Consider the following 14,405-nt stretch of genomic DNA (forward strand, 5'->3'; position numbering starts at 1 on the left):
CAACTTCTAACATGTCTTACCACTGATATACATATGATAACCATTGATTTACCACGCTGATACAATATATATATATATATATATATATGTGATATCTATCTAATTTACCACTGATATACAAATGATATACTACTGATATAGCTATGGTATCTACTGATATAAATATGATTTACCACTAATATAATACTGATATATATTTGATATATACTTAATATGCTTCTAATTTACCACTTATATACCTATGATATAACCATTATATCTACTAATATAACTATAATACATGTGTGTTGATATAATACTATTATATCCAATATTTTTTTCAGACGAAAACAATTGTGCACTTGAAATATAAAATTATTATATAAAAGGTTTACGTGGACCATGCACGTCCAAAAAGACAAATTAAATTTTTGATATACTTTATAAATTTAAAGAGTTGATATCTCTTATATTTAGTATCTAATTAATATTAATATTGAATAAATAGTAGTGATATAGTAATCAACATTATTGATAATAGTAGTATATTAATCAACAAATTGAAATGGTAAACTAGAATTTAAAAAGCTGATATACCACTAAAATTAAACATTTGATATTCCTTGTATTTAGTATATCATAAATTAGAAATACTACATATATATATATATATATTATATGTATAATACGTACATTTGATGTATATCATAGATACATCTGATACTGTATATTAGGGGTACATCGAATGTATATCGAAACTATATCAGTGTTACATTGGATGTACATTAAATATAGATTGGATGTATATAACATACAACTTTACATCGGATATATATCAGATATAGATTTAATGTATGATATACATCAGATCTATATCAGATATAAATTGGATGTATATCAAATATAGATATACATCAGATATATATTGATATCATAAGGGTAAACTTGTAATAATAAAAATTTCGAAAATAAAAATTCAAATATTTTACTATATTTGAAAATTTGAAAAACTGGTGACATTTTTTGAAATACATAAAATACTTTTGCTACCCACCGCCATTACTCTAAATTTTTAATATGTAAAACAAAACAAGAGATCAATGATATATAATTTTATAATTAAATTCATTGAACTTCTTTTACACTTCAATAAAAATATAACATCGTACGTGTATTTCTTATTATTAGTAAAACATTACGCGACAAATAAAAGACCAAATAAAATTCAAATACAAACTTAAACAATCAACAAGTACAATTTACCCTGAAACCAGTAAAAGATGATAATAGTGATAGGCATTCGCATGACATTCATGTTCTATTGCAGAAGAAAAACTTGATTGGAAACTCCCATGAAAATCTGCATTTTTGTATACGACTTGAACATAACTCAACAGATAAGTTCTTCGGTTAAAATTCTTTGTAATACCAAACAAAGTAATATATTTTAAATGCAAAGTAATGTAATCGTCTATACTTAGTGTAAAGTACATGCTAATAATATCTACCCTTTTAACATTCTCTTCCCAAAGCATGAAATTCACCATCCAATGTCAGTGCCAATACTAAGTAGTTAAAAATAAAAAAACAGTAGAATCTCTTACACAGTGACCATCCACGAGAATTAAGTACCAAAAGAGTTCAGCCAAACAATCCCTTAACATGTTTATGCAACAGAATTATACATTCTGAGAGAGAAGAAAAAAACATCACCATTCTTTCAGATGCACGTTTGTTTACTCCTGCACCCACAAAATCAATTACCTTCGTGTCAGAAAATGATAAATAAATGTCTCCACAGACAAGGTAACAAAGTTTAGGAACAATAGAATTCACCTTCATTCATAACCACCCCAACTTTCACTACTAACAAAAGCATCCCAAATTTCCTCGTGGCTAGATTATATACTCTGTGTTCGAAAAATTATCGAATATGCATTGCTTCCGTAATAATCGTGGGATGCAAGTTCAAAATCTGTATGCTTTCTAATAATCATTTGATATAGGTTTTGAAACATATTTTTAAATTTCTCTCTCACATATCCAACAATGTAAAACTACTCGCTAGATTGTTCTAGGTTCTCGGCCTCCTTCAAGAATTTCTCCTCTTGTTCATGAATTTCATACATCCGTAACAGTCGCATCATCTAGTTACAAGTCGGTCATCCAAGTAACTAACGACCCTTATCTCGCTTACTCTGATATGATATGATATAAATACACTGAATAAATCGGTGGTCCATCAGTCTAAAAGGCATTAATTTTTATATAGCCTATAAAGCTAATGTAAGAATGAGTGTATAATCTTAATTTGGTTTCGAATTTGAACAAACAAGGAAAGTAAAGAGGTATGTCTCTCTCATTAACTAACTTAATTGTACAAGAATAGGTGCACTAGTCCATCCAGCAACTGTAGTAATTTCAGATTATTAATGATTTCTCAATGTTAATTATATACATTTGTGACTAATAGCAGCACTGGAGGCGTATAAAGTTTCAACAAGGATATCCATTTTGAACTAAGTTGCAACTGCTTTTGAATGTTACTCATAAAAGTAGCAATAGTAACAACAGAGAAGAAGGTATCTCATACCTCGTCATTGTCGTCGTCGTCACCACCATCCTCTTTATTCTTCTTGAGGCGGGTCGTACCGCCCTCTTTAACAATGGGCAACTTCATTTCACCGAAAGGTGTGTTGACATGAATATTCCCTTTTATGGTGTAGCCAGTGCCTCTTCCTCTGATCATATCCCAAAGTGCCGAACCAAAGTCCTTAGGCCTGAAGGTGATGGGTAAGTCGACATGACTGATCCCATTTTTATCAATGGGTGTAAATTCCGAAAGATCCGTGCTCCCGATACAAACATCAGAGAGCCAAACTTCACAGTCTAGGTCTTTCAATCCCAACTCAAAGTCATTCTTATTTTCCAGTCTCAAGTGGAGAATGGCAACAGTTTCTTCAAATGAGAATCTCTGGAAATGTATCTTCTCGATATCGACGTCGGGCTTGTAAGGAATGGGGATCTCTCCAGTTTTCTCAAGTGGCAGTGTCAGTCTCCCAAAAACAGGCACATCCACAATCAGATCAACCTTGATTCTGTAAGGAATGATGCTACCAGGTTTAATGTCATGGTATGTGCTCTTAATATCATCATAAATCAACTTCACAGGAATTTTGACAGTCTCCTCGCCATGAGCATGAATTGTTCCAGCATCAGGAATCAACCCAGAGATCAGCTTCCTGCCATCACTCTCTATTAAATAATTAATGTCAATTAGGGGAATGGGAACAGGGTTAGGATTTTTTATCAGAACATCAACAACAATCTCAGCCTTCTCAAGATTGATAGAGGGAATATGAATCGCGGACACATCTGCGGTCGGCTTCCCGAAACCGATCGTCTCTTCAATCTTCTCGCCAACATCGTGAATGAAATCTTTCACTCTGTCAAGGAATCCACCCTTCCCTTCATTTTCATCTTCCTTGTGATCTTTGCCTTTGTCACCCCTTTCTACGATCTCTGGTCTATCGGAAGACGCCATAACTTCATTGGAAATAAATAAATAATTTCAGAACAACTTAGAATCATTCGGTTGTAAAATTCTAGAGACTCATGATAGGAAGCAATGTGCACAACTGTTGTTTCAGAATCGAAATATTATCTGGAAGTCCTAAATTACGAGGGAGATTAAAATCCTTTCCGCGATGATGATAATTTCTGAAACTCTACCAAATTCATCAAGCATTATCATCAAAGAAACTAGTCAATCTCAAGGAAGGTTACAACAGATGATTGAGGATCTAATTATGAAAAAATGATCGGATCAAAATTTCAGATGAAGATGAGATCAGAAAAGTCCAAAAAACAAATAGAGGGAAGATCTAAAACAATAAAAAGAAAAATCAAGCAGAGAAAAAGAAACAGAAACAGAAACTAGAGAATTGAAATGCAGTAGAAAAGGAGAGGAATTAACCTGAAAGAGATGAGAAGGGCTGTGGGAGCAGGAGGAACTGAAGTTTGAAGAAGAAGAAGAAGAAGAAGAAAGTCAAATGAAGGAGAATGGCTACAGATTCAGATCCAAAGAAAGAGGGATGGAAATGGAAGGATTGATCAGGTTGGCTCCATGGGACACGTTGTGGCCTTGGCGCGTTGCCGACCAAATAAATATTACTTTCCATGAATAATTGACGTGGCCCACATATTTCATTAACATATATTTATATTTATATTTCTTTTTTCTTGATTTTTAGAATATATATTTTAAAATATATCTCCGAGTCTGCAATATTGGAAGAGTTTTTTCATTTAATAAATATACGGGGCGAGGAATTAAACTAAAATATTTTAGTTGGAAATATATTTCAATAATTATTATGTTCGTTTTGACACAATTTTTTCCCTTAGTTCCTATTCCTTTAAAATTTTAAATTAACTTTCTTATATTTTAAGATTTCAATTTAGTCCTCAAATATTATTGTTGGCCTATGAGAAACTTTTACCCCATAGTACAACTTCTCATTTCTCCTTCAAATTTCTAAAAATATTAGTAGAAATTTTGATTTTTCTTTTGATTTTGTTTCTCTTCTTCATTTCCACCCATTCACTAAGATTTGTTTACTTACTAGATATCAGAATGAAAATCAATTGGAATCAAATTAATCGAAATGAGAATGTTATTCTTTTATAATGTTGGTTACCATAATTTTATACCATCAGACTAAAATTGTTTGGAATTAGAACCTAAATCAAATATATAACTATTACTAGTATACTATTTTCTTCTTTCTAGCTAATTACAAATATATTATTGTACTAATATTTTTTTAAATTAAAATATTACGTTCGTTCATCGTGGAGGCAATTAAAAAGTGTGGTTGGCAACATTTATGTGTCAAACCGGTAGGCAGTGTTCCCTCTGAGTGGAGGACCGACCGATCCGGGTTTGAATGAGCATTGTCGGGTCCTGGAGTGCCTGTAGAGGGCTCCCGTGCATACCCCGGGGTGATCATCACCACCTGCACCCACATCTCGGCACAGTGGAACGTGTAACCTGCCAAATATTCGACTTTGCTTATGCAAGTTGTTATGTACCAAAACCAAAGAATATTGTCGATGGGATGCAAAAAAAGATGATCTTACTTCGTTCATGCATCGTCTTTTAACCCCCCGTTAGCGGGTAAAGTTAGCAGCCTAATAAAATAAAAAGGGCCTCCTTTTGCATGTTAAAGCAGCACACTAGTACATTTTCATTGACCACTAAGACTAACTCCAAAGTCTGGTCTTTAAACTAATAAAGATGGCATAGTAAAAAACGGAAGACTGACTATCATCGCGCGCATTTAACATGGAAGAAGTTATAAGGTGGTGATTAGGGACACCCATAAAAAGTTCTCTCTATAAGGATTGTTACAACCAATTTGCTTTAAACTCTTACTCAAGAAGTAGGTAATCAAACCAATATATTTTGATTCTAAGCTAAGGAACAATAAATAAGATATTGCATATAAAACAGTAAACTAATGAAATCAAACGGATTAACAATCGAGAGAAAATAGTAGGGGGTTATGTTCTTTTATTATATTATGACTAACTGATGCTTCGACAATGAAGTTGTTAAGACTACTAGCCAAACAAAATTGATATCTTCCAGACTACCTAGGTTTTAAATTTACCAAACTCTCATTTGCTTTAACAAACTGTGTTTGGGGGTAAACTTACCCAGGACACGTGGAGGACCATTATTCGTGTGGGATGAAATTAGATAAAAATGATTGCTTAGGTCCACCTCGGCCCCGCCGAGGTGAATCGAGTTTGCCCCTTAAAAGATGAAGCATGTTCACCAAAGCTTGACCTGATTGTGGTCCAACCTGCTCGGAACCCGACAGGTCCGATATGAGAAAAGACATGTAACCGCCGGTCGTGCGTGCTGTCGGGCCCATTACCTATAAATAGAGGAGTACATTTCGCGCTCAGGTATCGAATCTGACCTCGAACTAAATAAGGAGTCCGATCTATACTGACTTGAGCGTCGGAGTGTTCGCCCTCTTGTGCAGGTCCACTCTAGTGTTCAGGTCGGAACCGGAGACCGGGTTCGAGCTCGATTCGTGAAGAATCGTTGTGCAGATTCCTGCATAAACATTTGGCGCCGTCTGTGGGAACGTCATCTTAAGTCATCTCGATCTAAAAAAAATATATATACGCAAAGATGGTGCATCCAGCAAACTCTGCCAACGCGACAGAACAGAGGGGTGTGAACGCTGATAACGGCCCTCAGCGAGACCTCGGTGCAAGAATAGTCGAGGACCAGGTCCGAGCAGGGCAAGAGGGAGATCTGCCGCGCAGATCTGCCCGTCATGCGAACCAAGAGCTACCACCTGCTCACCCGAAACCCTCAAAAGCCAACAGAGGCCGAGGAGGGACGTCGAGAAAAACCTCCCAAAGGGCCAACCAGGCAGCAGACCCTGAAGCTCTGTCTGCTCTTCAGTGCGAGTTGGATGATATGCGCCATCGGTTGCGCACAATGGAAGAGATGTACGCCGAGGCAACGCACGCTAACCGAACTGCGTCTCCCTCTATGGCTCCGGGCGCACCCGGTGAAAAGGGAGCTCCATCTATCCAACCTGCCGATCGCGAGCCCATTCCGAACGATGGGGGAGTGGATTACAGCTTGCGAGACAACGATTTGAGAAAGCATCTCACTGAAAAGAAGAAGAGAGCATCTCGGGAGCCGGAAGACTCTCCTTCCTACTCCCGAGAATTCTGCAACTCGAACATAAAGGCTCAATCAAAATACAAGCCCCTGGCACCAGAAGCTGTGATCACGAGGGAAGAGTTCGACCTGATGAAGCACAAGTTCGATGAGCAGGTCAAGGCGCTTAAGGCCAGGTGCGAGAAGAAATACTGTTCGTTCGACGATGGCGACTTGGGAGAATCGCCATTCATCGCGGACATCCTGGAGGCTCCAATCCCTCAGAAGTTCAAGACTCCCGCCATGAAGCCCTATGACGGGTCTAAGGACCCTAAAGATTATGTTGAGGTTTTCGAGGGCCTCATGGACTTTCAAGCGGCGACGGATGCGATCAAATGCCGTGCCTTCCAGATCGCGCTTACCGGTAGCGCGCGCCTGTGGTATCGAAGACTGCCGGCCAGGTCGATCTCGACCTACTCCCAGCTGAGGAAGGAGTTCATTAGTCAATTCTCCTCTCGACATTATGATAGAAAGACAGCGACTCACCTTGCCACCATTAGGCAGAAGGAAGGAGAGACGCTGAGAGAGTATGTCACACGGTTCCAGGAAGAGCAGCTTAAGGTCGTGCACTGCTCTGACGATTCGGCTATGTGCTACTTCCTCACCGGCCTGGCCGATGAGGCCTTAACCGTACAACTTGGAGAGGAAGCTCCAGCCACTTTCGCCGAAGTTTTACAGAAGGCGAAGAAAGTCATTGATGGGCAGGAGCTCCTCCGAACCAAGACTGGCCGACCTGAAAAACAGATCGATCCGAAGAAACTTAGCCAGGAGAGGAGGAGGATTGATGACAAGTCCAAAGATAAGGGACCATCCTCCTCCAGTGGCAGAACAGAGTACCGAAGGTCGGAGGGCGGCTCCATCCGGAGCCGACCTTATGAGCGGTATACTCCAACCACCATCCCCATCTCCGAGATACTCACGAACATCGAGGAAAGTGGGATGGAAAAGCTCCTCAAGCGACCTGAGAAGCTCCGAGGGGACCCAGAGAAGCGCAACAAAGATAAGTACTGTCGTTTTCACCGCGACAACCGCCATAATACGACAAGCTGCTGGGAACTGAAGCACCAGATTGAAGATCTCATTCAAGATGGCTACTTCAAAAAATTTGTGGGCAAACCGAGGTCTAACTCGGTCGAAAAGAAAGAAGATAGGAAGCGTTCAAGAACGCCGCCTCGCCGGAATGACCGACCTGCAGTCATCAACACTATTTTTGGAGGCCCGAGCGGGGGCCAGTCCGGAAACAAGAGGAAGGAGCTAGCTCGCGAAGCCAGGCGCGAGGTATGCATCATCAAGGAGCAGAAACCTACTTGCTCTATCACTTTCGGCGATGCCGATTTGGGGGGATTCATTTGCCCCACAATGACGCGCTCGTGATCGCCCCTCTCATTGATCACGTCCTGGTCCGAAGGGTATTGGTTGATGGAGGCGCATCTGCGAACATCTTGTCCCTCCCAACATATTTAGCATTGGGATGGACCAGGTCACAATTGAAGAAGAGTCCAACACCCCTAGTTGGATTCTCTGGAGAATCGGTCACCCCAGAGGGGTGCATCAACCTGCCGGTAACTATAGGGCAAGATGCCACCCAAGTAACGCAGATGGCCGAGTTCGTGGTAGTCGACGGCAAATCGGCCTACAACGCCATTTTTGGGAGACCCATTATCCACTCATTTCGAGCTGTTCCTTCCACGTTGCATCAAGTCTTGAAGTACTCAACCTCTAATGGAGTGGGCACGGTCCGAGGTGAACAAAAAACTTCAAGAGAGTGCTACGCGTCCGCACTCAAGGGATCGTCGGTATGTGCCCTGGAGGAACAAATCAATCGTGGCAAGCAGCAGGAGTCAGGGACCGACCTGCCAAAAGAAGGTAAAAGGCAGTTCTCCTCGCCAACAGAAGAGCTCGAGCTTGTTCCTTTACTTAGCCCCGAAAAACAAGTAAGTATAGGAACCAAGCTGGGGGCCACTGACAGGGAAGAATTGATCAACTTCCTCAGGTCTAACTCAGACGTCTTCGCATGGTCTCACGAGGACATGCCTGGTATCGACCCGAAGATTATGGTGCATCGCCTCAACATAGACCCATCATTCCGACCTATAAAGCAAAAAAGAAGACCTGTAAATAAAGAGAGGAGTGATGTAATTGTTGAGGAAGTAAACAAACTCTTAAAAGCTGAATATATACTGCTACAAGGTGATGCCTTTTGGTCTAAAGAATGCAGGTGCGACCTACCAAAGGATGGTGAACAAAATGTTTGCCAAGCAAATCGGTCGGAATATGGAAGTGTATGTGGACGACATGCTTGTCAAAAGCAAGCAGTCAAAGTCGCATCTTTCCGATCTGACTAAGGCCTTTGGAGTGCTACGGAAGTATCAAATGAAGCTCAATCCGACCAAGTGCGCCTTCAGAGTTTCCTCGGGAAAATTCCTTGGTTTTATGGTAAATAACCGCGGGATTGAGGCTAACCCAGAGAAGATAAAGGTCGTGCTCGACATGGAGGCACCCAAGACTCTAAAGCAGCTTCAGTGCCTTAATGGCAGGATTGCAGCCTTGAATAGGTTCGTGTCAAGATCGACGGACAAGTGTCTTCCGTTCTTCAAAGTTCTTAGGAAGAAGGGACCGTTTGAATGGACGGAAGAGTGTGAGCAAGCGCTGGGGCAGTTAAAAGACTATCTCTGCTCGGCACCTCTACTTGCAAAGCCATTACCAGGGGAAAAACTCCATTTGTACCTGACGGTATCTGCTAGCGCCGTCAGCTCGACACTGATCAAGCAGGAGGGCGCAAGCCAGAGCCCCGTTTATTACACCAGTAAGGCCATGACCGAGGCCGAGACCAGATATCCCTAAATGGAGAAGCTGGCCCTCGCTTTAGTCACCTCGGCCCGAAGACTTAGGCCATACTTCCAAGCGCACACGGTCGTAGTACTTACAAACCTGCCCCTGAAGAATATCTTCCTTAAGCCTGAAACATCAGGGCGTTTGATGAAGTGGGCATTGGAATAGAGCGAGTACGACGTCCAGTTCGAGCCCAGAACTGCGATGAAATGACAAGCAGTGGCCGATTTTATCGCAGAGCTCACTCCACCACCTCAGTTGGTCAAATCCGACCTCCCGTGGACGATCTTCGTTGATGGGTCTTCTAACGAGAGGGGGTGCGGGGCAGGAATCCTCTTGCTCGCACCAGGAGGTGAGCGATTCGAATATACTCTGCGATTCAACTTTCGGACCTCAAATAATGAGGCCGAGTACGAAGCACTCCTAGTAGGCCTGCGCGTTGCCAAAGGACTGGGGGCCAGTCACATAAAGGTCTTTAGTGACTCTCAGCTGATTGTAAATCAGAACAAGGAGGAGTACCAAGCGAAAGACCCCCAGATGGAAAAATATCTGAGCAAGGTCAGATCGCACCTCGCCCAGTTTGGGACTTACGAGGTGAGTCAAGTTCCAAGATCTGAGAACTCTAATGTAGATGCCTTAGCCAAATTGGCGTCAGCATACGAGACTGACCTGGCTAGGTCGGTCCCGGTCGAAATCCTAGACACTCATTCAATCTTGGAGCCAGATGTGATGAAGGTGGATACTCCGTCACCCACTTGGATGGACCCAATCGTGGAGTTCATCAAAGGAAGCCCACCGCAAAAGTCGAAGGAACAAAAGAAGATGACGCGAAGAGCAGCTCGGTTCACGCTCCGAGAAGGAGTGTTGTACCGACGTGGCTTCTCCCTGCCTCTCCTCAAGTGTGTGACTCCCGAAGAAGGCCTCTACATTCTTAGGGAAATTCATGAAAAGGTGTGTGGAAACCACTCCGGCGCCAGGTCGTTATCGGCTAAGGTAATTCGATAAGGGTACTATTGGCCAAGTGTCGAGCAGGATGCAAGGCAGTTTGTGAAAGCTTGCGACAACTGCCAGCGTTTCGGAAATATTATCCACCAACCTCCCGAACTGCTCACCCCCATCTCGGCCCCATGGCCATTTGCCCAGTGGGGGGTGGACATCATAGGTCCTTTTCCTTTGGGCAAAGGGCAAACAAAGTTCGCTGTTGTCGCTGTGGACTACTTCACTAAGTGGGCTGAAGCCGAGGCACTATCCCACATCACAGAGTCCATAATCACGTCGTTCATATGGACAAACATTGTGTGCCGCTTCGGCATACCAAATGCTATCATGACAGACAACGGAAAACAATTTAACAATGCAAAGTTCAAGGACTTTTGCAGAAAACTTGGTATAAGCCACCTCAGTTCGTCCCCTGCGCATCCAAAAGCGAATGGACAAGTTGAAGCAGTAAACGAGATCATAAAGCGAGGACTCAAGCTAAGGTTGGACTCCAGAAAGGGAAGGTGCGCCGAAGAGCTACCTGAGGTTCCGTGGTCATATCGAACCACCCCACGGGAGTCAACTGGCGAAACTCCGTTCTCGCTAGCCTTTGGTTCCGAAGCTGTTGTACCAGTCGAGATCGGCATACCAACAGACAGGGTAGAACAGTACGAGCCAACGAAGAACGAGGAAGAGCTACTCCTTAACCTGGACTTGTTGGAGGGGAAAAGGGAAATGGCTCAACTGCGCTTAGCAGAGTATCAGAACAGAATGGCCAGACATTACAATGCCCGAGTTCGACCTCGAAGCTTCCAAGTTGGACATTTGGTCTTAAGAAAAATTCAGAGTCATGTTGGCACCCTTGACCCAAGTTGGGAGGGACCGTTCGAAGTCAAAGGCATAGTCCGACCTGGAACTTATATGCTGGCCGACTTGGAAGAAAGAGTGCTTGCGCATCCATGGAACGCGGAGCCCTTGAAGCGCTATTACCCCTGAAATGTCAAAATCGTCCCAAAATGGGCTTGTCAAAATTTTCAAGGGGCGAAATTTTCAATAAATAGAGTTATTTAATTTCATAACTCCGAGTTCGATTAGAAATTAAATGGGGGCCACGGACTCCCATAGGACTTAAAATTGATCAAATTCGATCCTCAAAACCCACGAGTTCGAGGTGCGATGTCAAGATCAATTACAAACCAAAATGCAATCCTTTGAACTCTTAAGTTAAAGATGCGATGTTGAAGGTTCAAGAAATTCAATCCTCTAAACCTACGGGTTCGAGGTGCGATGTGAATATTAACAATGGACACCAAAATCAACCCTTTGAACGTATAAGTTAAAGGTGCGAGGTAAAAAGGTTCCAATTGCTTCATGTTCTTTCGGACTTCCGAGTTCAAGGAGAAATATTAAAAGCTGATAAAAGAAACTCTCAAATTCAAACCTTAAGTAAGAGGTACGATGTGAAAAGAGTTGAATTTATTTATTGATAAGATCCAGCTTACAAAAGTAAGTTCAAAAAGTTTAAGGAAAAAGCAGTAGAAGAGTCAGAGCTAGAGGCAGAACTGCAATTAAGTATATGGAAGGAATTCGTTAATTGGAGGACAGAGCCAAGGCTTATAGACCTTGCAGCTCTGCCCAAAAAGAGAATATATATAAACACAAGGAAAGAGAGCCTCAGCTACTTCCGAGGTGGGAGGATAGCTCGCCTTGGGAGCCTAGAAGGTTAACCTCCTGAGACCCATCCTGCTGAGAAGGAACCTCCTCTTGCGTTGTGCCGATCTCATTGGGCTCTTGGCTAGGAGCGTCCTCTTCTTCCATGTCGGAGTAGTCAGAGTCCAGCTCCCTGACATACTTGTCCAGCAACGGTTGGGGGCCAGGAGTCCCGTTAGGCCCAGAAGCCCACTTCTCAGAGTATTTCTTCTTGATGTCGTTGAGATCGATATGAAGGTGAGGCATGTCGGCAGCAATACCCTTCATCAAGAACTTGAAGCCGGCGTCGCTAAAGTCCTTGGCGAACCCATCAAAGTCTGGGTGTTGCCGGAACGACTCCTCCAGCAGAGGTCCGCTGGTGAGGCCCTCCTTCAGGTCTTTGAGCTCGGCTGTGAGACGCCCAATAGAGGCATCCTTCTCCTCAAGAGCTTGGGCGAGATCGTCCTTCTCCTTTAGGAGTTGGAATTTCTCTTTCTCCAGCCCCTTGGTGATCGCATGGGCTGCTCGGAGGTGGGCCTTGTGCTTCTCACCCTCCTTCTTCAAAAGTTTGGCCTTGGCATCCACCTCGGCCCTTAAGATACCCACCTCGCCTTGGGCCTTTAGCAGCTCGCCCTTCAGCGTGGTGGCAGCCTCTAAGGCAGCAGAAGAGTTCTCCCTCTCCTTGGCTGCCAGAGCCTCCCTTCCATCCAGCTCAGCCTTGACCATAATAGCTGAATGAATGGAAGCGACAAATGCCTGCGAAAGTCAAGGAACACAATGGTTAGATCAAGTTGAGAATCGAGAAAAGATAATAATAAATTGATGCAAAGCAGATCTTACCTCGGCAGCGTTATCGATGGTGCTCTGCAGTACGGACCCAGGATCACTCACGAACTTGGATGCTCTCCTCAGACAGCGGTCCAAGCACGTGGCCGAGATGCGGGACACCTGGTCCTTCGCCCCAGAGCTCGACGGTTCCATCCTGAACCGCGTTCGCACGTCGAATGTTCCCCCCATCCGAGCTATGGGGTCGTCCACCAGGTCAGCATGGCTCGCGGGCAGGGTCCCACGAGCCCCAGCCTCCGAGGGGGAGGAGGTCTTCTTCTTCTTTCTCCTCCTCCTCAAAGGAGACTCTCCCCTCACCTCGTTCAGGGGAGATACATCAAGTGCCTCGGACTCCTCCCTTGGACGCTTCTCTTCAGATCGACCCCCGGACAGGTCCAGTTCGATCACGAGGGTGGGAACTGCAGAGGATGGGCCGGAGTTACCCTGAGCCTCAGTCCGTGGCACCGAAGGCGTCACTGGTTCAGGGCTCACCACGGTCTTGCGGGCGTGAGCACGACCTTTGGACTTGCGCTTCACACTTCCAGTGAATCCGCACACCATTGCTGCAAAATAAACAAGTATAAAATTAAGGATCAAAGGAAAAATGAAATCAAGACCTAGGTCGAGCACGATTTACCGAGTTCAGAGTTCGGCCTTGAAGCTTCAATTGGCCGAACTAGAGGGTTGTAGTCAAGAAGCCCCGACTCCAAGAGAAGCTTGTTGGTGACCAAGGTTCCGATCTTCCTGCCCTTGGGGAAGTTCTCTTTGTAGAACTTGAGTGTGTCGAAAGTGGCTTGATCGAGCTCGGGGATCGGCTTGATCGACACTGCACAAAGTAAACAGAAAGTCAGAGTTAGACATGAATACCAAGAAACTAAAAGAAAAAGAAAGTAAGGAAGACTTCATACCTAGGTTCCCAAACCTAGCAGGCACGTCAAAAAAGGCACGACCTGATTCGTCCTTTGCCAGCCATTCTCTAGAGGCAAAGAACCACTTGCCTACCCATCCTTTGATGGAGGTCGGCCCCTTAACTATGCCACCCGCGCCCTTCCTTGCGTACATATAGTACCGACCTGGTTTTTTGGCTATCTTCTTAGCCTCAAAACACCCAAGAAGCTGGTCGACACTTAGCAACTCGGCCTCATCCTCATCCCGAGCTCGCAACCAAAAAAGAATGGCTAAAGCAAAAATGACACCCCACCCATTGGGGGCCACTTGAGCAGGAGCCAGTCCGGTTCGGTTTAAGAACTCCTGAGGAAAGGGATGAAGGGGAAGTTTGAGGCCGTACTCAAACATCTTCAAAGAACCTTTCGTGTGCCTCGGATCTTCGAATGCTTTTTTTTTCTATGGT

At 43.5% G+C, this 14,405-nt stretch overlaps 1 protein-coding gene across 1 annotated transcript; it reads right to left on the reverse strand.

Annotated features, from left to right (window-relative positions):
* Positions 1-1,532: 1,532 nt before the first annotated feature.
* On the reverse strand, positions 1,533-4,119 carry LOC111025695 (Late embryogenesis abundant protein, group 2). Its single transcript, XM_022303592.2, has 3 exons — positions 3,956-4,119; positions 2,573-3,525; positions 1,533-1,721 (listed from the first exon to the last, which is right to left on the reverse strand). Exons 2-3 carry the CDS (start codon positions 3,521-3,523, stop codon positions 1,716-1,718), a joined length of 957 nt encoding a protein of 318 aa, XP_022159284.1. The 5' UTR covers positions 3,524-3,525; positions 3,956-4,119; the 3' UTR covers positions 1,533-1,715.
* Positions 4,120-14,405: the final 10,286 nt, after the last annotated feature.

The sequence above is a fragment of the Momordica charantia genome (genome assembly GCF_013281855.1).
Source record: "Momordica charantia cultivar OHB3-1 chromosome 4 unlocalized genomic scaffold, Mcharantia_2.0 BLBB01000004.1, whole genome shotgun sequence".
Lineage (NCBI taxonomy): Eukaryota > Viridiplantae > Streptophyta > Magnoliopsida > Cucurbitales > Cucurbitaceae > Momordica > Momordica charantia.

Coding starts and splice junctions, on each gene's coding strand:
- LOC111025695 (XM_022303592.2), bottom strand. CDS start 3,523: ATGGCGTCTTCCGATAGACCAGAGATCGTAGAAAGGGGTGACAAAGGC.